Source organism: Schistocerca serialis, chromosome 2 (genome assembly GCF_023864345.2).
Source record: "Schistocerca serialis cubense isolate TAMUIC-IGC-003099 chromosome 2, iqSchSeri2.2, whole genome shotgun sequence".
NCBI lineage: Eukaryota > Metazoa > Arthropoda > Insecta > Orthoptera > Acrididae > Schistocerca > Schistocerca serialis.
In genome coordinates, this window is record NC_064639.1 from 679,687,843 (window position 1) to 679,712,849 (window position 25,007).

Genomic DNA, 25,007 nt, shown 5'->3' on the forward strand with positions numbered 1-25,007 from the left:
AGACTTTTTTCAAAAGGGAATTCCTAAGCATCTCAATACAAGTTCACTTCCAAAATATATGATTTTATTTACTGCAATGTTTGAATTTCAGTTATTTTAAATGTTATATTTAAAATAAATACATCTACAATATTTAGTGCACATTCTTATTAACACAGTGATTTGTCTCCTAAGTAGTTTCAAAGTCAAAATATCTAGGTGGTCCCAACACTTTTACACTTTCTATATGCGAAGGCAGAGCAGAAAAAGTAAAAAGCTACTAAAAAGAATATTGATTAAATAGATACCACAATACTTATGACCACATACTGAAACTGTTTTACACATAATGTACACAAAACATATTTCAAACCAAGAAAATGTGTTACATACTGTTGTGTGTCATAACTTCAACCTGGAAACATGAAATGCTAGTTGATGCTCAACTGCCTCAAATTTTTTCATGTATCTTTAAATGACAAATGGTGCTCATTTTACATGGTTTCTGAAAACAATACATCAGAAACAAAGACAACACTGCACTTTACTTTCTGTGAAATATTCCCAGATCTGTACTACCCCTTTCATCATCATCTATATGCACTTTACTGTTCTCAGTATTAACCACAGAACTGTTACATCCAAACCATGCTAACATTCTCAAGATGATAATGAGCCATGCTTTGTGAGAAATGCACCAAGGAGTGCTCTCATTTTGCATCTCTTGTTACAGGTCCACCCATGGCTGTTAACACTCCATGTAATTGATTCATAACTCCTGAATAAGTTGAGGTTGTGGATTTGTGTGTATCTATTATTTAAACATTATATCACAGCTAACTTTTTAACTAATTATAATATTAAAAATGAGAAAAAATGGTAAGTGTGTCAATAACACACCATAGAAGTGTTTTGTTGAGAGCTGCACATTCCTTACATGTGTGTGTGTGTGTGTGTGTGTGTGTGTGTGTGTGTGTGTGTGTGTGTGAGAGAGAGAGAGAGAGAGAGAGAGAGAGAGAGAGAGAGAGAGAGAATACTACTTCTAATTCTCCACAAAACTTCTCAATTGCGAGATTTTTTTTTAATATAGCGGGAGAAAAACACATGAGAAGAGATAAATAAAAGTGTACAAAACTTTGCATAGTCTTTAATAGTAATCAGTTTCAAAAACATGAAATTTTATTTACAAGACAAATTTCCAGTGGTATGAAAACAAAGACATTCACCCTACCAAATGCAGGTGAAAATGTCTCCAGTAGTCAAGGACAGTAATAGTCAACAGAAATGAAATTATGTTAAAATACAACAAGAACAATACGCGCACACACACACTACTGTCAAGCGTGTTATGAATTTTAATCCTGACCTACCATGCAAATCCATTGTATGGCAAGGTTTTACAACAGAATGCAAAAATGCAAGTGTTCTTATAACCAAGTATGAGTATACCGTGTAAACATTTCTCTTATGAGAACTGGAGAAATGCATTTCAAATTCTCTGTAAGTCAAGTGTTCTTCTTGCCTAGTGCCTTATGCACCTGCGCCGTTTTTGACTGCTTTGCGGCTTCTTTTTCTGAAAAGATAATGAGAAGCATTGATTTTATAGGCCTTGAATTTATGAATGAGATACATTAGTCAGTAAACAGAAAAAAGAAATAGCAAAGCCAGCAATAACCCATGTAGCATCACTACAGTGAAAGTAAACTGATAGAAAATGTCACTGTAATGCCAAATACTTTTTTCTTGTGTGTGCAATAGCCATATCCATCATTAATCCCATAAAATATTGGGGAAATAACTCAATAATTTACCAAATAGATTAAATTAGATTCAGTTTCTGTTCCACAGACCCAAAAATGAGATGATTCTCATGGTTGTGGAACATGTCAGAACATCTAACATAAAAAAGAGAGCATTTGAATGTAATACTCACTTCCATGATCATTTGTCAAAAGACTGTCAAAATACGTGAATATATTACAGTAAACTAGAACTAATAATGTTTACAAAATTAATATACTGTCAGAATGAACCATAGTTATGCACTTCCAATACATTTATCAAACGCAAAATACCTAATCCTGACTATTGAGACCAACTGCTGTCAAAACTGAAATGTGACAGACATTTTTACTTAAGCGGGTCTAACAATTCCTGTTAAGATATTCATCTATACAGTAGAAGCAGTTGCCTACTAGAAAGTCTTTCAAATTGTTTAAACTGTGCTTTATCTGAAACCGAATTTTAATGGTTGCTGGCAATTTATTGAAAATGTGTGTTTCAGAATACTGGACCAAGGTAAGTGATTTTAGGTCTTTATGTGGATTATTCTTATTCCTAGTACTGATACTATGTACTAAGCTGTTGGTTCAAAACAGGCACACATTATTTGTAACAAGTTTCATTAAGGAATAAATATACTGAGAAGCAGTGGTTAGAATACCCAGTTCGTTGAACAGGTTTCCACATGACGTTCTTGAATTTACACCACAAATGATTCTTGTTACTCACTGTTTCACTCTAGAAACAGCTTCTTGGTTTGACGAGTTACCCCTGAATGTAATCCCATATGACATAATAGAATTAAAGTAAGCAACGCATGTCCTTTTTCATATTTGTATCTGCTAGATCTGATATAATTCGCATTGCAAATATGGACTTGTTTAGTAACTTCAGCAAGCCTGTGGTATGGCCTTCTCAATTGAATTTATCGAGCTGTAATCCCAGGAATTTAACAATGTCAACCTCTTTTATCTGCATGTCTTCATATGTTACACACATGCTGGAAAGAAATCTCTAACAGGTTCTGAACTGCATACAGTGGGTCTTTTCAAAGTTTAATGACAGTGAATAAGCTTTAAACCATTTAATAATGGCAGTGAAGGTTTGATGATTAGAAGCCATTTCTAAATCTGTACTCTACTTGCTATTTATTGCAATGTTTGTATCTATGTAACCAAAATGAATTTAGCACCTGGTAATGTAATAGACCAGAGGTCATTAATGTACACAAGAAAAAGCAATGGACCCAACAGATAACCTTGAGGAACACCAAATGTAATTAATTCAAAATCAGATGAAGACAGACTGCTTACCCACGGGTATTTCACAATGAGACCATTTGTTTCCTGTTAGGGGGACTGACCATTTTGCAGCACTGCCAGTGACACCACAATGTTGTAATTAAATGTATGCTGTGCTTCACACAGTCAAAGACTTAACAGGTCACAGAAAATGCCAGTGACCTCTAATTTGTTATCTAAGCAATTAGATTCTTACTCTATGTGTAAATAGCAATCTCTATACCAGAACCCTTACCCGAACTGTGACGGACAATATATTATTTAGAAACTTTAACACAACCTTCTCAAATTTTTTTGAAAAAGCCCTTTCTTGTAAAGAGACTTAACTTCAGCATATTTTAGCCAGTCTGGAAATGTTCTGCTGATAGATTGGTTATACAAACAACTTAAGTCAGAACTGAACTCACATGAACACACTTAAATTTATTGACACGTCTTAATAACCACTATAATATTTTGATTTTAACAATTTTATTGTGGTTACTACTACTTTGGGAGAAGTGAGTGTCATTTCCATTTTACTGAAGTTATTTGTAGAGATTTGTCTCATATTTCAATGAACTTTTTACTGAACCTGATAACTCCAAGCTGTCAGTAACAGAAACAGAGTACTCGTTAAAGAGGTTTGTTACATTACGTGCATTTATTACCAATGTCTCATTTGTTTTAGAACTATCTGTTCCTCTTCCTTTCTAGCCCTGTCTCTATCTTCACTATATCCCATACAATATTTATTTTGTTGCCTGATTTTATTATCTTTTTCTCATAATAAAGCTGCTTAGATTTCTGGAATACTTGTTTCAGTATTTCGCAGTATTCTTTGTAACACACTACAATGCTAACATCAGACATGTTCCTACATAGTACATACAGTTTCCATTTTGTCCCATATGATAACTTTATTCCTTATGTAAACCATGGTTTATTTTTTTACTTCTGTTTGATTTGAGTTACCTTCAGGGGAAAACAATTATCAAATCAGGAAGTTACTTCATTAATGAATGCTTTGTATTTTCCATTTGAGTCAAAAGTATTGTAAATATATATCCAGCTCATATCTTTGAACAATCTCTTAAAATTCTCAATTTTTGAATGTATTGTTACCCTCCTGTGCTCAGATTTAATAGATTTTGTCTCCTGACAAGTTTAAACATTTAACATTAAATGCTGCTTTTCATGGTTTTGTGACCAACTTTCTTCCCTGGATTTGTCTACAAAGATATCATCAATAGCGGTCTCAGAGCATTAACATATCCTAGTTGCACAGTTTGCAGTAGTAATTAAATTGAATGACAGTGTTACTGACTGCAATAATTATTCACTGACGGCTTTTCAATAAATCCACATATAAAAGACTTATGAAATATACTACTGTTGTACAAGCTTGTAGGTGCTGCTCTGAGCTAAATTTATTATTATCAATATTCTTGAAATTAAAACAATTTCTGACAAATGTGACAACTCCTCCTTTCACCATATTTTCTCTACCAACGTAAGAGACTAACTAAAATCCTGTAACATTTAACACACCTATACCAGTGGTCACATGACGATCAGAGAGGCACATTATATCAACTGGTTTGCTCAACTATTTCTTCAACACAACTAAGCAACTCATTAGGCTTACACCTCAGTTCTCAGATATTCTGATGCAATAAGGATAAAGGATCTTTTGCACTGGCTGAATTAAAAATGGATTAACCTAATTTTTCAGTCAGTTTCTGAACTTCTCCAGTTTCAATTAGGGGCTATTTGCATGAATTGTGAACATTAAAATGAGCTTCTAGTTGCCTGTTTTATCAGTGTGAATGTCATTTTCAACCTGCCTCTGAATATCTTTTGTTTCCACCTTCACTAGCCTGAACATAGGATATTACCAAATCAAAAAACTCTTACAAGGCAGGTCCTCAGGGGTGAAATCAACTTTTTGAAATCTTTTATATACTGGTGTAGGTTGGGTTTCAAGGTATCACACACACAAGCCATTCATCAAGGCAGATGGTTCTTATTTGTGAGTAATTCACAAAAAAGAATCTCATTGTGCTCTAGAGCCTTCAAAATAATAGTTTTATGCCAAGTGGTGGTATAGCATAGCGGTAAAGATACATTCCTGACATGCAGGAGGTTGTGGATTCGAATCCCATAGAGTGCTTTGCTTTTAAATCTTGATCAAAATGACTGATCAGTATTTTTATCCAGTTAACTGATTTAAATGTAAATTTTTCATAAATTATTTGCCGTGTCATTTTAATTATCATATTGACATTTTTTTCTGTCTGATTTTTCTTCGTAGCATTCTATTTTTCATAACTGGAATATTTGGGCATATGAATGTAAGCATTTTTATTTATCTCTCATAATATTTAAACATTTGAACATGGTAAACTATTGGTTAAATACCAAGAGATGAAATGATTTATATAGGCTGTGCAATTGTGTCAAAAACATATTTTTTGTTAGGGGAGAGATTTTTTGGATGACAATCACCATACAGGCATTTAAAACAAATTCCTATGGACAAAGTAATGCAGATGAAGATTCAAAGTAACAAAGGGAATAAAATGGAATTCAAGCAAAATGAGGAATAGAATAATGTCTGTGACAACATGGACAAAAATATAAAATGTTAAGTGAAGAAATTAAATCAAAGTTAATGCACAAAAATAATTAAAAATCATCCACAAAGATATTTTAAATGGGGGGATAACCACAGGAAGAAAAAACGAGAACAAATAAAGTCAATACAATGACGAAACAGGCAAAACAACGATGATGTAACTTTCCACACGAAAGCGTTGGTATGTTGATAGAGACAACAACACACACACACACACACACACACACACACACACAAAATTCAAGCTTTCGCAACCCACAGTTGCTTCATCAGGAAAAAGGGAAGGAGAGGGAAAGACGAAAGGATGTGGGTTTTAAGGGAGAGGGTAAGGAGTCATTCCAATCCCGGGAGCGGAAAGACTTACCTTAGGGGGCAAAAGGGACAGGTATACACTCGCGCGTACACGAACACGCACATTATATAGATATATATAAAAACAAAGATGATGTGACTTACCAAACGAAAGTGCTGGCAGGTCGACAGACACACAAACAAATACAAACATACACACAAAATTCAAGCTTTCGCAACAAACTGTTGCCTCATCAGGAAAGAGGGAAGGAGAGGGAAAGACGAAAGGATGTGTACCCGTCCTTTCTTCCCCCTAAGGTAAGTCTTTCCGCTCCCGGGATTGGAATGACTCCTTACCCTCTCCCTTAAAACACACATCCTTTCGTCTTTTCCTCTCCTTCCCTCTTTCCTGATGAGGCAACAGTTTGTTGCGAAAGCTTGAATTTTGTGTGTATGTTTGCGTTTGTGTGTCTGTCAACCTGCCAGCACTTTCATTTGGTAAGTCACATCATCTTTGTTTTTAGATATATTTTTCCTACGGGGAATGTTTCCCTTTATTATAAATATATAGACACACACACACACACACACACACACACACACACACACACACACACAAGCAGACATGTGTAAAGGCAAAGAGTTTGGGCAGAGATGTCAGTCGAGGCAGAAGTACAGAGGCAAAGATGATGTTGAATGACAGGTGAGGTATGAGCGGCAGCAACTTGAAATTAGCGGAGGTTGAGGCCTGGTGGGTAATGGGAAGAGAGGATATACTGAAGGGCAAGTTCCCATCTCCGGAGTTCTGATAGGTTGGTGTCAGTGGGAAGTATCCAGATAACTGATGGTGTAGCACTGTGCCAAGATGTGCTGGCTGTGCACCGAGGCATGTTTAGCCACAGGGCAATCCTCATTACCAACAAACACTGTCTGCCTGTGTCCGTTCATGCGAATGGACAGTTTGTTGCTGGTCATTCCCACATAGAAAGCTTCACAGTGTAGGCAGGTCAGTTGGTAAATCACATGGGTGCTTTCACACATGGCTCTGCCTTTGATCGTGTACACCTTCCGGGTTACAGGACTGGAGTAGCTGGTGGTGGGAGGGTGCATGGGACAGGTTTTACACTGGGGGCGGTTACAAGGGTTGGAGCCAGAGGGTAGGGAAGGTGGTTTGGGGATTTCATAGGGATGAACCAAGAGGTTACGAACGTTAGGTGGACAGCGGAAAGACACTCTTGGTGGAGTGGGGAGGACTTCATGAAGGATGGATCTCATTTCAGGGCAGGATTTGAGGAAGTCGTATCCCTGCTGGAGAGCCACATTCAGAGTCTGATCCAGTCCCGGAAAGTATCCTGTCGCAAGTGGGGCACTTTTGGGATTCTTCTGTGGCAGGTTCTGGGTTTGAGGGGATGAGGAAGTGGCTCTGGTTATTTGCTTCTGTACCAGGTCGGGAGGGTTAGTTACGGGATGCGGAAGCTGTTTCCAGGTTGTTGGTGTAATGGTTCAGGGATTCAGGACTGGAGCAGATTTGTTTGCCACGAAGACCTAGGCTGTAGGGAAGGGACCGTTTGACATGGAATGGGTGGCAGCTGTCATAATGGAGGTACTGTTGCTTGTTGGTGGGTTTGATGTGGACGGATGTGTGAAGCTGGCCATTGGACAGATGGAAGTCAACGTCGAAGAAAGTGGCATGGGATTTGGATTAGGACCAGGTGAATCTGATGGAACCAAAGGAGTTGAGGTTGGAGGGAAATTCTGGAGTTCTTCTTCATTGTGACTCCAGATCATGAAGATGTCATCAATAAATCTGTACCAAACTTTGGTTTGGCAGGCCTGGGTAACCAAGAAGGCTTCCTCTAAGCGACCCATAAATAGGTTTGTGTACGAGGGGGCCATCCTGGTACCCATGGCTGTTCCCTTCAATTGTTGGTATGTCTGGCCTTCGAAAGTGAAGAAGTTGTGAGTTAGGATGAAGCTGGATAAGGTAATGAGGAAAGAGGTTTTAGGTAGGGTGGCAGGTGATAGGAAGTGCTCCATCGCAGCGAGGTCCTGGACGTGCGGAATATTTGTGTATAAGGAAGTGGCATCAATGGTTACAAGGATGGTTTCTGGGGTAACAGATTGGGTAAGGATTCCAGGCGTTCGAGAAAGTGGTTGGTGTCTTTGATGAAGGATGGGAGACTGCATGTAATGGGTTGAAGGTGTTGATCTATGTAGGCAGAGATACGTTCTGAGGGGGCTTGGTAACCAGCAACAATGGGGCGGCCGGGATGATTGGGTTTGTGAATTTTAGGAAGTAGGTAGAAGGCAGGGGTGCAGGGTGTCGGTGGGGTCAGGAGGTTGATGGGAGCCAGTTGAAAGGTTTTGTAGGGGGCCTAAGGTTCTGAGGATTCCTCGAAGCTCCGCTTGGACATTAGGAATAGGATTACCTTGGCAAACTTTGTATGTAGTGTTGCCTGAAAGCTGACGCAGTCCCTCAGCAACATACTCCCGATGATCAAGTACCACGGTCATGGAACCCTTGTCCGCCGGAAGAATGGCGATGGATCGGTCAGCCTTCAGATCACGGATAGCCTTGGCTTCAGTGTGGTGATGCTGAGAGTAGGATTAAGGTTTTTCAAGAAGGATTGAGAGGCAAGGCTGGAAGTGAGAAATTCCTGGAAGGTTTGGAGAGGATCATTTTGAGGAAGAGGAAGTGGGTCCCGCTGTGACAGAGGACAGAACTGTTCCAGGCACGGTTCAATTTGGATAGTGTGTTGGGGAGTTGGATCATTAGGGGTAGGATTAGGATTATTTTTCTATGTGGCAAAGTGATATTTCCAGCAGAGAGTATGAGTGTAGGACAGTAAATCTTTGCTTGGTTGAATCTGGGAGTAGGGCTGAAGGTGAGGCCTTTGGATAGGACAGAGGTTTCGGATTGGGAGAGAGGTTTGGATGAAAGGTTAACTACTGAATTGGGGTGTTGTGGTTCCAGATTGTGTTGATTAGAATTTTGAGGTTTTGGGGGGGGAGTGGAGCTGGAAGTGGGAGATTGAGTAGATGGGAGAGACTGGGTCTGTGTGCAATGAGAGGAGGTTGAGGTTTGCTGGAAAGGTTGTGGAGGGTGAGTGAGTTGCCTTTCTGGGGGTGGGAAACCAGGAGATTGGATAGTTTTTTGAGGTGGAGGGTGGCATGCTGTTCTAATTTGCGGTTGACCTGTAGGAGGATGCTCTGAACAGCCAGTGTGGATGTGGGAGAGGAAAGATTGAGGACTTTGATTAGGGATAGGAGTTGATGGGTGTGTTCATTGGCTGAGTTGATGTGTAGGTGAAGGATTAGGCAGGTGAGGGCTATGGATTGCTCAGTTTGGAACTGGTATAGGGACTGATGGAAAGAAGGGTTACAGCCAGAGATGGGAACTTTAAGTGTGAGGACTTTGGGGGTAATGCCAAATGTCAGACAACCCTGAGTAAATAAAATATGGGAGCGTAATCTGGCTAGGGTGAAGGCATGTTTGCGGAGGGAATGTAAATAAAATGATTCAAATGTTTCTGAGCACTATGGGACTTAACGTCTGTGGTCATCAGTCCCCTAGAACTTAGAACTACTTAAACCTAACTAACCTAAGGACATCACACACATCCATGCCCGAGGCAGGATTTGAACCTGCGACCGTAGCAGTCACGCGGTTCCCGACTGAGCGCCTAGAACCGCTAGACCACTGCGGCCGGCTGTAAATAAAACTTAATGGGGTCGTCGTGGGGAGGTTGTGAGGGTGACATGGTATTAGAAGGTGGAAAGTGTAACATGAGGCTGAAATGAAAAAAATATGGGGAGAGATAAAGGTGAACTAGAAAGCAACTGGAGATCCGGTGTGAAAAAAGTCGAAAAAGTGTTGGTTAAAGCTGAGCTATGTTGATCCTGTGGTGAACTTGGGTTGGTAATGTGCACAAAGGTTAGGTGGTTGTGTTGCCTCCAAAACATGTTAAACGGTGGAGAAATTCGGGAAAATTTCGAAAAAACTGCTTGTAAACGTATTAAAAGGAGTGGTATTGTGGTGGCAGATTATGAAAATGAGGCTAACAATTGTCTGACGAAGAAATAATGACGTTAATTTTTGTCATTATATATAGCCACATATTGAGAACAGCTCAACCACTCGGCTAACTTTTTTTTGTGTCTGTAATTGTTAGAACAAGGTTTTCATTAAATAAAATTGTTGGAAAATCCACTGGAGAAATGGAAATGAAGATGGTATTTTTGTATGAAAATCACAATGAAATAAATGTGGCAGTCAGTCTGGCAGTCCTACTGTCACGTTTTCATGAAAACTACAAATTCTGCATTGAAGATTGATATTTTGCAAAAAATTACAACTGAAAGTGATATTTCAGTGTGTTATCGGTGGTGATCATATCTTTGGTGTGGTGTTAAGATTGAATTGAGATCAGTTCATGATAATTTGGTGTGCTGCAAATATTTAATTGATTTTAGTTTGCTTCTTTTGAAAAAATGCCACCAGTGAGGCATCGAAATATCTGGTGGCGTACTCACAATGCAGGTAAACTAGATGATGTAGAATCAATGAGACAGATGAAAAACGTAGACAGAATTTGGAAGCAAACTGAATAATTTGTCAAGTGCTATCCATTATAACTCTGGAATGATGGATACACTCTAGTTCAACCTGCCCAGTTCGAGCTTACACACAAAATAATTTGTAAAAAAAAAACACCCTCCCAACAGATAGCTGAATATGACAATTCGAACTGAACATTTGGTGTTCAGATACAACCCAACAGTCGATTACACCAAGGACGTATCTGTCGAAATCATTCAATTCCAAACGATTGTCAGGAGGGGGAGATGGACAAAGGGATGGGGGAGAATATGGAGAGAGGTGGAGGGGAGAAGGATATTACAATGTTTGTCTTTTAATTCCCATACATATTTGGCAATTGCGAAGCATTGCCAGGTTCTAATAATGAATGAAAATAATGATCAAAATCATTTTCGTAAACATTTAAAAATATAAAATTTCAAAGCTACCCTTGTGGTTTGAACCCACAACTTTCTGCACATCTGGAATGTATCTCTATCACTACGCTACATTGCTACTCTGAATAAAACTATTCTTTTTAATGCTCTAGAGCATCATGCAAAACTTTTTTGTTGATTATTCTTAAATGAGAGCCCTGTTTGATGAATGGCTGTGGATTGTGATACACACCTGGGACTATAAACTACAACACCCCCCCCCCCCCCCCCACACACACACACAAAGTTTTCACCTCCTGTATGATGTGCCCTCTGAGCATATTAAAAGCTTGTATTGTAACAGTATCACTTTTCATGGTCAAATTTGTTTAATGAGTGAGGTACAGTAATATGCAATAATACACCATTAACAACTTATGTTCGTAACATGAAATGAACATTTTCATATTTACTCCAATATTTATAATATGCATGTGCAGTGTTAAGAGAAGTAGACAGTCATTACTCAGGCATGATCCCACCGACAAGCCAAAGTTGGGTATGATAGTAATGTATAAAAATTAGCAACACAGGAATGGATGCCAGTGTCAAGTATGTTAGTGCCTTTTAATTTGTTGTGATTTTGAACATTATGGCTGACATTTTTAGACTATATGGTGCTGAGTAAGTCAAATTTTCTATGACCAGTTTATGTCATTTGTACAAGAAAAGTTTGCCCCCATTCCTAGCAACAGGCACCTCTTTGTTAATTCATAATGAGGGTACAAAATGTATCAGAGCTTGTGCCGACCAGTTAGTGATTTTTCTTTGGTAGCAATTGACTAAGATGGTTGTTTATTTTCAACTGCAACTTCCCCATGTCACTAGTTCACCAGATACTGTTTGTATAATGTGATGAGTAAAAGTTTTTGTAAGCATGTCAACAGAAGATTAAGGCATGTAAAATTTCTTCCAGTAGGGTTGAAAAGAGACCGAGAAAAATATTTTACAGTACTTTGTTGTTACAGATGGCTATTCCTTAATGACTTGTTAAAGTTAAATAATATTCACATGAAGAACAGAACACTGCCAGTACGCAAGAAAAATATTTTCAGAGTTTTCATGGAAATACCACCAGATGTGACCCAACGATTTTTTGTCTTATCATCCTCACTAGTGGTAAAGTCTCGTGTCATCTTAAAGTCTGAGTGAGCTGCCACTTCTTCTTAACATTTCTTCAAGACATCAGTCCCTCTCCCCCCTGACAAAGAAACTGTTAGTTGCAAAGGCTAAGTAATGTGTCCCTTTTACTTTTATATGTGTATCAGCAGTGCAATAATTTTTGCTTTCTGCTGGTGGGCAGTGGCCAGTAGTTTTGTCTCATAATTTAGTAGGGCACAAATTTCAGCAGATTCAAACTCATAATTTAGAAGAAATGAAACTAGAGCAGAGTAAACAAGCAGTCCAGAACATTAAGGACATGAAATCAACTTTGCTTACATTTTTTGTAGCAGAAATGACAAACAGTGGACTTTGTGAAGAATGAATCAAATGAATTTAAACACACACACACACACACACACACACACACACACACACACACACATTATTTGGCTCTACAGATAGCAAAGAAAGTATACTGTACATTAGTTGTAGTCTACTTTTAAGAGTTTTTATTTGGATGGGGAAGAAGGCTGCAGTGAAAGATACAAGGAATAAATTATTGCACTTGAACTAAAATTTAAAAATACAAAATAAGGACACATTCTTTTGTGACAAGTGAGAAAGTCAGTTGCTAAATTACAAGACATAAAAAGAAACAGGACTGAATTACAAAAAGTGATGGTTGATACGGAGTCTTCATAAAGATGAAATAGCAGATATGGACTGAACCCAGAACCAAATACAAACGAAGAAAACAAGTGATGGTACACTCTGCAGATATCCATTTCACCAAAGATGAATATTCAAGAAAGTGTATGCAATTCAGATAACACTCAGTCTTATAGAAACAACATAACAAACTAGAAGCAAAGAAGTAAGATTAGGGTTTAACATATAAAACTTTGTGGCAGATTTAAAATTGTACACTACAATGTGCCACTTGCTTCTTACTATCTGAGCTATCATGGTATGTGTCCCAACCTATCCTCACAGTTTCCTTTCTGTCAGTACCTCTCTCCAACTTTCCCAGTGCAGTTTTAATCTGCCAAAAAGTTTCAAAACTGTGCAGAGCGCATTGCAGAAAGAGTCATTCCACAAGGTGAGTCTCAACTCCCTCGTTCAGGGACATTTTCTTAGTATTTTGGTATGTGGGACCTGCAGTCTCTGTTGGCTCATTATAGAGTGATAATGTAATTATGATTTATTCAGTTTGTGTCATCATCATGTTACCAATGTGTATTACCATTAACGTGTGGGGGATGGGGGGGGGGGGGGGGGCAGCAGCAGCACACGCATGTATAGCTTGTGGGCACTGAACACCAAGGTTATCAGCATGTGGAGAAAATGACAAACTGTCACACAGTGAAGAGGAAGCATATAAAATGACAAGCATTCACTCACTGCCATCCTACTCTCATTCATTCACTCGTGAGAAACTTGATCAGTACTGAATGCCGACTTGGGGGCTGAGTGTGAAGTGGGTGAGTATTGTGAGTGAAAGGAACAAGTGTTTCCAAACAACACACACAGCACAGTCTGTTGACACTTGCACTGTTTTGAAGGTATTTTAAGGAAATAAGATAATCAAATTAAATGCAATAAAGTCACTGGAGGGCACATGCCTCATACCAAAATCCTCCAAAAATATCACTGAATGACCTCCAAAATTTTGTCAGTGGAGTTCAAGTTCATCATGTATATTACACATAATAATTTAAAATAGAATTTAACCGTGCTCTGCACCTGTACCAATCTTTGTCCTGTTAGCAGCAATAAAACATCTATGTTCATCATCATCTTGTTAGATGTTCAAAGTTGGTTTTTGTAATAATGACAAAAATTAATGGAAAACTACACACACACACACACACACACACACACACACACACACACAAAGGTCTGTCTTCTTGTTGTCTTCAGTCCAGAGACCGGTTTGATGCAGCTCTCCATAACACTCTATCCTGTGCAAGACTCTCCATCTCTGTATAACTATTGCAAGCTAAATCTTTCTGAATCTGCTTAGTGTATCCATCTCTGTCTCCCTCTACAATTTTTACCCTCCACACTTCCCTCCAATACTAAATTGGTGATCCCTTTATGCCTCAGAATGTATTGTGCAAACCTATCCTTTCCTCTTGTCAAGTTGTGCCACAAATTCCTCTTCTCCTCTATTCTATTCAGTACCTCCTCATTAGTTATGTGATGTAGCCATCTAATCTTCAGCAGTCTTCTGTAGTACCACATTTCAAAAGCTTCTATTCTCTTCTTGTCTAAACTATTTATCGGCCACGTTTCACTTCCGTACATGGCTACGCAATACAAATACTTTCAGAAAAAGACTTCTGACACATCTATGCTGGATGTTAACAAATTTCTCTTCTTCAGAAATGCTTTCCTTGCCATAGCCAGTCTACATTTTATATCCTCCCAACTTCGACAGTCATCAGCTATTTTGCTTCCCAAATAGCAAAACTCATTACTACATTAACTGTCTCATTTACTATACTAATACCCTCAGCATCACCTGATTTAATTCGACAACATTCCAGTGTCCTTGTCCTTTCCACAATAAACATAAATGCATTCCCCTCAAGTGATTCAGGAAAATTTAAACCCGAATGGCTGGACAGGAATTTGAAGTACAGTACTTGTGTTATGGCTGGGGTGGACAAGAATTCAGCTTACGAGCCGTACCTTGGCACAAGCGCCGCAGCACTCAGGCTGGCTGCACACTTACCTCACTGCCACAGTCTGCTACTTGAGCCTAAGCTCACATTTCTCAACCACACAGATCACAAACAAAATAAATTTTCAGTAATATTTATTTTTGATGCAATGAAGACATTTTTTATCTGGTGCAAACTGCCAACATACAGACACGGACAATCTCTCACATTTTTGTACGTAAGTTGCCCCATAATTGTGACATTTAGTTTCATGATTAAAAAACAAGTACTTCACACACACACACACACACACACACACACACACACACACATTTTTGAGCACTTTTGCAACTTCATTATGGTGAACTGGAAACTCTACCTGGAGAAAACACTGTAGACATCCTGGACAGTTTTGACATTAAAATTACACTACAGATCAATGAGTCACATCTGCACATGCATAGGGCCACTGTTAACTGAAACAGCAAATGGTCTCTAATATAGTTTGAAAACAAATGTATAATTGCCAGTGTTCTCAAACCATTTAGAACACCATATTTTTTAATTCTTTCAAGGCCACAATGAATTCTTTCACCCTCATGTTTTCTTTAATGCCAGAAACCTACAGAGCTGGACAGTGTTAGTGACTATTTATCCATCTACAATGTGATTTTCTCTTTAAATGGACCACTATCAACACAGAAGTAAGTTGTTTGTTACCTTGCAGTGTCTTACTGTAGGCAGTGTGCAATCAACTTCACTTAAAATGCGAGGTCTGCAATCCATTTCAGATATTCTGATTTTCGTTCTTGCACTCCTTTCTCCTTCACAAATTCAAAAGTAGTGGGTTTTAAATCAAAAAATCATTCCAAGTATTTGCTTTGACTTAACCAATGTTCTTTTCAGTAACATATACATTCTCCATATTCTTCGTTCAATTCCATCAAAATCTTTTGTATATGACAGTGGAATAATGCAAGCAACTTCAGAAATTTTATTATTCATACTACCATTTCTTCATGTGCTCCATACCTGCAAATTTAGCACAAAGTGCTTCCTCTCTATCATGTAATTTTTTGTTGTTCTATTTTCAGTTAAATCTTTAAAATCTTTCTGTATGGTAATGTAATATCATTTCATAGCAATTTTGCAGTACCTGTTGATTATGTGAGTGCATAATAAATATTAAGATTTCTTATGCCTCTTTTCTGTCATTCCCATTCAGTTAAAAGATGACAGATTGCTGGACTGCCACTTTTATGCAAAAAGCCACTGGACCTGTGAACGTTCTTCATACGGTACCACAAACAAATAGCGAAGGGCAAACAACGCTGAGAACAAGATTCTGCCGAACTGAAGAGAGTTGTGCTGACCAAAAACTTCCACACCGCAATACTAAATGAAATGTTTTGATGTACCTGGTACTTCTGAGAAGCAACAAGCAAATCTGAAACAGACTGAGCCTCAATCCGCACATCTGGCACACGTGCCATCTGGCACACCGTGGCTGGCCTTGTGTTAAGGCATTAGAGATTTACAGCGAGCACTAGTTCAGTTCAACAAGATGATTGAATTGAAGCCGTTTTTGAGGGAACCAGTCTCATTTTCTTATAAAATGATTTGTAGAAACCAAGGAAACTTTTAATAAAGGTTGACAGATACGTTTTCACTGCACCGACTACCTTAAAAATGTGACAAAGGTACTTCGAATGAACAGCAATTTCAAGGAAAAGTATATTTTTACTATGGAACATGGTATGAACACAATTTATAACATCACATAGAAGGAATGTGGGTTATATTTACTCACAGCCTTGACTTCAACCAAACTGAGAACTACTGTTTGTCTCTCACTGCTATTTATAACAGTTTGAAAAACATGAGCATCAAAAGGCGGGAATCAGAGTCTGCACCGATATTCCGTGAAACTTGAGTTCTTTTAGCATTTCCTAACTGTTAAATGTGATGGCCAGCGAGGTTTTAATAAACTGAGTGCCAGATTCCAACTGTTGTTTACATAGAAACCACCATCCCTGTTTATGAAGTTTTCTGACATCTTAATTTCAGCATTACACTGACACAGAAGCTTCATGTCTGCATCACAACACTGGTCTAATCATATTTCGTTTCATCATCATATTGAAGGAGGTGCTTTGTGATAACCGAGGTGCTTGGTTTTTTAGCAGAGTATGTCTATGTTCCTTTCATCTCTCCTCAACTGTTCTGATCATCTGCCCCATGGAAGACATGCCAGTTTAGCATGGAATGCGTCTTAAAGTTGAGATATTGTGAAATGGCAAATCTCTCTCACTTTTTCATCAGTTTTTTGGATTAATTTGTAACTGAACGGACAGAAACCTACTCCTGTCACCATCAAACATTTGTCCTTTCACTCAAACATACATCACTGTTACACAATACCTTCATTCACTAATCATATTAGATCCATACATTGCACAAATTTCTCTCACTACAAAATTATACTGTAAAACAGATTTAACATTTGGTAGAACAATCAACTGCAACACAAAATTTTAATTGTTCCTGCTAGCAAACGAAGTAATGTGGCTTTTCCATTATTGAAGTTCCAAGTACACTGACCTAATGAATGAGTCAGTGTAGCAACTGTTCTGATTGTGCAGAAACTGTAAAACTCTCATTATTTACCCAAACAGATACAGAAAATTAATCAGAAGCTAAAGAGGACAGCCATAGTTCCTAGTCTTAATCTTTCCTTGATGAGACTGTATTGGTCAGCAATTAAACAGATTCCAACAGCGATACTAATCATTTCACAGATTTGTTACCTTTTCAGAAAAATTTATATTACTATGAGAAATGACTTATGATTCTGGAAATGGCAGTTATCAAATTGCTGATTCACAGCTCTAACAAAGGAGCAAACAACTAAGACTTTTTCCCTATCATTTACCGCCTGAAGTATTTTGTTGTTAGTAGAAAGTTACATAAGCAACAATACAAATTTCCTTCAAACCAGAAAGGTTTGAGAGCATACAGCATGTAAGTAATTTTGTAATAAAACTGTATAAGATTTCATTCCCACTTACTTCACTACTGTAATTTATATTGTCACTCATACAAAGCTACAGGCAAAGTGTCTCAGAAACATATGATTACGAAAATGGCTAATACTCACGGCGGCGTTCTTCTTCACGTCGTTTGGCTGCCTCTTCTCGCTGTTGCTTGATGATAGCAAGGCGTGCCAAGTCTGCACGTGCCTCATCTGTTTTCCCTTCGGCATGAAGACGCTGGTAATTAGCCTGTGCCCTTTGCCTTTCAAGCTCTTCTCTAAAACGTGAATATAAAATAATAACCTATGTACTCATGAAAAGAGATAACATATTCTATTACAACAGTTTTATTGTTTCATTCTAAAGAAACTTGCCTGGGCACTATAATTTTTTAATAAAGAAAAGCATATTCAAAATATTATTAGAATTGAATAAAGATAAAACATTTCCAGCATGCCAATACCAGTCCAAGGATGACGCAAATGCTACTCTGAGACCCACACTCTGCCTTGATTTACTTTTGTAATTTAATTTTTGAATAATAAAATCATGTTCAATTCCTTTCTTCTGTCTAGATAGGTGGGAACACTTTCTGATCTTCCCTCGTCTGTATCTGTTACCAACTGCTTAGGGGAATAATTTATTGTATGAGTTTCACAGGTATTACAATACAGTGGAAAGTCAAGTTTGGAACATCTACGATATCAGGAAAAGGATAGACTGCTGCTCACTGTAAAGATGACAGGTTGAGTTGCAGATAGGCGCCACGAAAAGACTGTTACACATCTAGATTTCAGCTAAAGTAGTCTTCAGAAAAGAAAAGACACACATTCATACAAGTAAGCACACCTCATGCACTTACAACCATCTCTGGCAGCTTGGACTGGAGGCCATTGACAATGGTGGTTACAAGTGTGTGACATGGACTTGCTTGTGTGGATATGTGTGTTTCCTTTTCTGAAGAAAGCATTGGCTAAGCTAAATGTGTAACAGTATTTTCAAAGAAAATCAAACAATTGAAAATCCAGGATGGAATGTAACAATATTATGAAATGTAACAATATTATGAGAAGAAAAGTTGTCACTCTCCATATAGTGGAGATGCTAAGTTGCAGATAGGCTCAACAAAAAGACTCACAGTTGTTTGTGTGTGTGTGTGTGTGTGTGTGTGTGTGTGTGTGTGTGTACGAAGGTCTTAATGGCCGAAAGCTTTGTGAGAGTCTTTTTGTTGTGCCTATCTGTGACTCTGCATCTCCACTGTATGGTGAGTAGCAACTTTCTTTCTCATAATAGTATTTTCAATGAGTCATCTTTACAGTGGATACCACAACACAGTTATTTAAATTATTTAATGTACTGATTATGATCGAGCATGCTCACTGTGACAATGGCAGCCTAAAAGTACAGCAATTGCACAATTCTACCTGGAACATTTTTAGTGTAGTTTTTAATGCTGTATATCAGAAAATCAGAACAGGAAAGGATTAATTTCAGTACATCCATTGTGAATGATTAACTGTCACCAATTTAAATTGGCAATTTATCTGGTAATAAATATGCAACCAGTCTTTTACGATTTATTCAACCATGAACATGTTTACAAGCCACTGCAGGCTCATTATTAGATGGAGGTGTTACATCTGATAATGAGCCTGCAGTGGCTTGAAAACAAGTTTATGGTTGAAAAAAATTGTGAAAAGTGACTGGTTGAATATTTACTACCAGATAAATCACCTTTTTAAACAAAATGCAAAGCAGCAAGTAACTACTGTATCAGAAAATTGGAAGGAAGTTCTGCACTGACAGTTTGGTGCCCAAGAAGACTTCTATTACAGCCCACAACATAAATGGATGTTACAGTTATAAACAGAGAAAAAAAAATAACAGAGCTTCACTACTTCAGCCATTCCTGCCTAACACTATGCAGGGTATCCAAATCATACCTAACACCTTCACAAAGTTAAAAACTTCAAACCTTAAGAAACTTTTTTTATTTTTTAAGAGTACACAGGTCATTCCATACCAACACGTTCAGAAGGAAACACCAACCATATGTCAGCCCTGAATGTTTACACACTGATGTTGCCACCCTTGATAGTTTTTCATGCTGAATGCAACCACCTGATATCCCTAAGCAAGGAGGTCTCACATACAGGAAACATTTCCCTCAGAAATGATAGTGTGTGATTAGGTGTGTGTGTGTGTGATTGCATCATCATACTGAAACTACAACAGGACCACAACTTTTTTTCTTAATCGAGGATAGCAAAATTCTGGAACACTGCACAATAACAATCACTGTTCATCATAACAATGACAAAAAAAAAAAAAAAAAAAAAATATGAATCCACACACCACAGTAAAGAAATGCCACTCTGGGGCCATATGCTGCTACTTGTTGAAGTTCCCAAGGGCTATTCTCAGACCAGAGGTGAAAATATGCCTCATCAGGGCAAGAGGTGTGTGTGTGTGTGTGTGTGTGTGTGTGTGTGTGTGTGTGTGTGTGTGTGTGTGTGTGAGTGAGAGAGAGAGAGAGAGAGAGAGAGAGAGAGAGAGAGATCAAAACTCTGACAACCAACATTTCATTTCATGAAGCTGTAGCAGTCTTATAACACCCAGGAGGTTCCTGTTTCAAATTGGAATTTGTTTGTCTAAAGTTTGATACATAATACTTTTTTTTGTTTTTCTGAAACCCTGCTGCGTCCTGCTATTAAAATAGCAGATATATAATGCATGCTTTGTTGCCATTGGTAAACCACTTTTTATAAAGTGGTCAACAATAAACGCCCAATGTTCACCTGACCACTTCATTGTGTACCCCAATTAAAAACAAAATATACGCACTAGGTGTTATATCTACTACACTAATTAAATGCTACCTGCAGTGGATGGTAAAGCCTTAATCCCATTAAAGCTATTCCTCGATGACCTATCATTCTGTCCCCCATGTTAGTCTTCTTTTATTTCTTTCTTTTGCTACCGCCTTTATCCCGCATTGCGAGCAGGGTCGGCAGGGTTAAATACGGATTTGGCATGAAAGCTATTCCTCGATGACCTATCATTCTGTCCCCCATGTTAGTCTTCTTTTATTTCTTTCTTTTGCTACCGCCTTTATCCCGCATTGCGAGCAGGGTCGGCAGGGTTAAATACGGATTTGGCATGGTTAAGTTCTGGCCTTTCTCATAAACTTAGCCATGGAAGAAGGAATATTCCTGCCATGTTTAAAAGTACTAAAGTGATCCTTATTTTCAACAGAGGCAGCATGGAAGATCCAGGAAATTACTAACCAATAGCTATTACACCTGTCTTATGTAAAATAATGCAACATGCAAAGACAGAATATTAAATTTTATAGAAAAATGCAATACTTTGGTTGATGTCCCGCATGGGTTTAGGAAGGGTAGATCCACCAATACAGCAATAGCTGAATTTATAGCCTGAGTCACCAAGTCACTAAATGAACAAAAGAAAGTTTGTGGTACATTTCTTGACCTTTCAAAAGCTTTTGATTGTGTATGCCCAACATATTATTGGCAAAGCTAAGTGGTATGGTATAAAGGGGAAAAAACGGCCAGTATCACAAAATCCTTTATTAAAAATAGAGAACGGTGTGTAGAAATAAAGCAAAATACTATAACAAATGTCTACTCAAATTTTAAATTTCTTAAATATGGAGCACCTCAAGGATCAGTGCTGGGCCCACCATTTATTTTATATGTAAATGATATGACCAAAATAGTAGATGGAAATGCTGTAATGTATGCAGATGACACTTCATTTGTTGTTAGTAGTGTTTCAATGAATGGCTTACAAAAGCATGCTTCTCTAAATTTGGAAAATGGAAACAATTATTTCAGAGGAAATAGCCTTTTTTAAAATGTAAATAAAACCACATATACATACATAAATGCAAACAAAACACCTAACTTTAATAATATAACTGTCAGGCTTGGAGACTTGGTTCTAAAAGAGACAGAAACTTATAAATTCCTGGGCATGACAGTGGACAGGTACTTGACATGGGAGAAGCACGTAAATAATATTTGTGATGAAGTGAGTTCAAGTATATTTCTAATGAGAAAAATGTCAAGGGCAACAAACACACAAACTGACAAAGAGCCTGTAAAAGCTAGACGCCTTATATACAACAGTTTGCTGAACCATATAAAGATAATAGAAAATGTGTGTGCTTTCAAAAATAAACTAAAATGTCACTTGACTAAAACTTGTCCATAATGTTAATGAATACACTGAATCACAAAATTAATAACTGTGCAAATATGAAAAAAACTTTCACAGAGCGTAAAGTAGTTTTAACCACTGGTAATTATGTATGTAATGTACATATATCAATTTTTTTAGATGCAACTATTTTACAGGCTGTTTTTGGAAAAATCAGTCATTTTACTGATATATGCATGAAGTTACAAATTTTCAAAACTTAATTTTTCAAACTTCATGTAAACTTGTCCAATACCATTGTACAGAATGATCTATGGACATAAATAAATAAATGTTTATGTTCAAGGTGACCCCAAGATCATAGTGAGGTGATACTTGTTAGACAAAAGGTGCAAATGAAGTTCCACTGTCAATATGCCTGTGTTACAACAATTCCTTGGACACAGGCATTGTCAGTATGAAATACCACTCTGGCTAAACACGGATTAATGAGGCTGGCACAGAATGCTGCTGATGTGGTCTTCAGTCAAAAGACTGGTTTGATACACTTTCTCACACTAGTCTATACTGTACAGATCTTGTCATTTCTCTACAGTTAATGCAACCTGCATTCATCTGAACTTGCCTACTCTAATCAAAGCGTGATTCCCTGTACAATTATTACCCTCTATGCTTGGCTCTGTTACCGAACTGACAACTCCTTGATGCCTTGGGATATGTCCTATCAACCAATCTATCTCTTTAGACAAGTTGTACCATAAATTTCTTTTTCCTCAATTTATTTCAGTACTGAAAAAGTTATAAAATGTATCCATCCAATACACAGTATTTATCTTCAGAACCAGAGTTTGAAAGCTCCTGTTCTTTTCTTGTCTAAACGATTTGTTGTCCATGTTTCATCCTGTAAAAAGCTACACTCCAGACAAATACCTTTAGAAAGGACTTTCTAGCTCTTTAAATTTTAATTCAATATTAACAATGTCTTCTCAGAAATGTTTTCCTGTTGTTGCCAGTCTGCATTTTATATCCCCTTGACTTCTGCAATCATGTTACTTTGCTGCCGAATTAGAAAAACTCATTTACTGTTTTTTATATCTCATTTCCTAATATAACCCCCTCATCTATGCTCAATTTGACTACATTCCATTTTGCTTGTTTCACTTTTATTGATGTTCATCTTATCCATGAGCCATGGACCTTGCCGTTGGTGGGGAGGCTTGCGTGCCTCAGCGATACAGATGGCCGTACCATAGGTGCAACCAGAAGTGAGCAATGGAGGGGTATTTGTTGAGAGGCCAGACAAACGTGTGGTTCCTGAAGAGGGGCAGCAGCCTTTTCAGTAGTTGCAGGGGCAACAGTATGGATGATTGACTGATCTGGCCTTGTAACACTAACCAAAACGGCCTTGCTGTGCTGGTACTGCGAACGGCTGAAAGCAAGGGGAAACTACGGCCGTAATTTTTCCCGAGGGCATGCAGCTTTATTGTATAGTTAAATGATGATGGCGTCCTCTTGGGTAAAATATTCTGGAGGTAAAATAGTCCTCCATTTGGATCTCCAGGTGGGGACTACTCAGGAGGACATCTTTATCAGGAGAAAGAAAACTGGCGTTCTGCGGATTGGAGCATGCAATTTCAGATCCTTTAATTGGGCAGGTAGGTTAGAAAATTTAAAAAGGGAAATGGATAGGTTGAAGTTAGATATAGTGGGAATTAGTGAAGTTCGGTGGCAGGAGGAACAAGACTTTTGGTCAGGTGAATACAGGGTTATAAATACAAAATCAAATAGGGGTAATGCAGGAGTAGGTTTAATAATGAATTAAAAAATAGGAGTGCTTGTAAGCTACTACAAATAGCATAGTGAATGCATTATTGTGGCCAAGATAGACACAAAGCCCATGCCTACTACAATAGTACAAGTTTATATGCCCACTAGCTCTGCAGATGATGAAGAAATTGATGAAATGTATGATGAGATAAAAGAAATTATTAGGATAGTGAAGGGAGACGAAAATTTAATAGTCATGGGTGACTGGAATTTGAGAGTAGGAAAAGGGAGAGAAGGCAACATGGTAGGTGAATATGGATTGGGCGTAAGAAATGCAAGAGGAAGCCGTCTGGTAGAATTTTGCATAGAGCATAACTTAATCATAGCTAACACTTGGGTCAAGAATCATAAAAGAAGGTTGTATACGTGGAAGAAGCCTGGAGATACTAATAGGTATCAGATTATGTAATGGCAAGACAGAGATTCAGGAACCAGGTTCTAAATTGTAAGACATTTCCAGGGGCAGATGTGGATTCTGCCCACAATCTATTGGTTATGAAATTTAGATTAAAAATGAAGAAACTGCAAAAAGGTGGGAATTAAAGGAGAGGGACTTGGATAAACTGACTAAACCAGATGTTGTACAGTTTCAGGGAGAGCATAAGAGAATAATTGACAGAAATCGGGGAAAGAAATACAGCAGAAGAAGAATGGGTAGCTATGAGGGATGAAGTAGTGAAGGCAGCAGAGGATCAAGTAGGTAAAAAGACGAGGGCTAGTAGAAATCCTTGGGTACCAGAAGAAATACTGAATTTAATGACTGAAAGGAGAAAATATAAAAATGCAGTAAATGAAGCAGGCAAAAAGGAATACAAACGTCTCAAAAATGAGATCGACAGGAAGTGCAAAATGAGTAAGCAGGGATGGCTAGAGGACAAATGTAAGGATGTAGAGGCTTATCTCATTAGGGGTAAGATAGATACTGCCTACAGGAAAATTAAAGAGATCTTTGGAGAAAAGAGAATCACTTGCATGAATATCAAGAGCTCAGATGGAAACGCAGTTCTAAGCAAAGAAGGGAAAGCAGAAAGGTGGAAGGAGTATATAGAGGGTCTATACAAGGGCGATGTACTTGAGAACAATATTATGGAAATGGAAGAGGATGTAGATGTAGATCAAATGGAGATACGATACTGCATGAAGAGTTTGACAGAGCACTGAAAGACCTGAGTCGAAACAAGGCCCTGGGAGTAGACAACATTCCATTAGA

At 38.0% G+C, this 25,007-nt stretch overlaps 1 protein-coding gene across 1 annotated transcript in view; it reads right to left on the reverse strand.

Annotated features, from left to right (window-relative positions):
* Nucleotides 1-1,110: 1,110 nt before the first annotated feature.
* The window catches only part of LOC126457791 (28 kDa heat- and acid-stable phosphoprotein-like), a 70,135-nt gene continuing 46,238 nt past the window's right edge, over nt 1,111-25,007 (reverse strand). Inside the window, exons 5-6 of the mRNA XM_050094378.1 lie at nt 17,914-18,065; nt 1,111-1,552 (exon numbers count right to left, since the gene is read on the reverse strand). Of these exons, the coding sequence (XP_049950335.1) occupies nt 1,485-1,552; nt 17,914-18,065 (220 nt within the window). The 3' untranslated portion in view covers nt 1,111-1,484. The remainder of the gene's footprint in view (nt 1,553-17,913; nt 18,066-25,007) is intronic.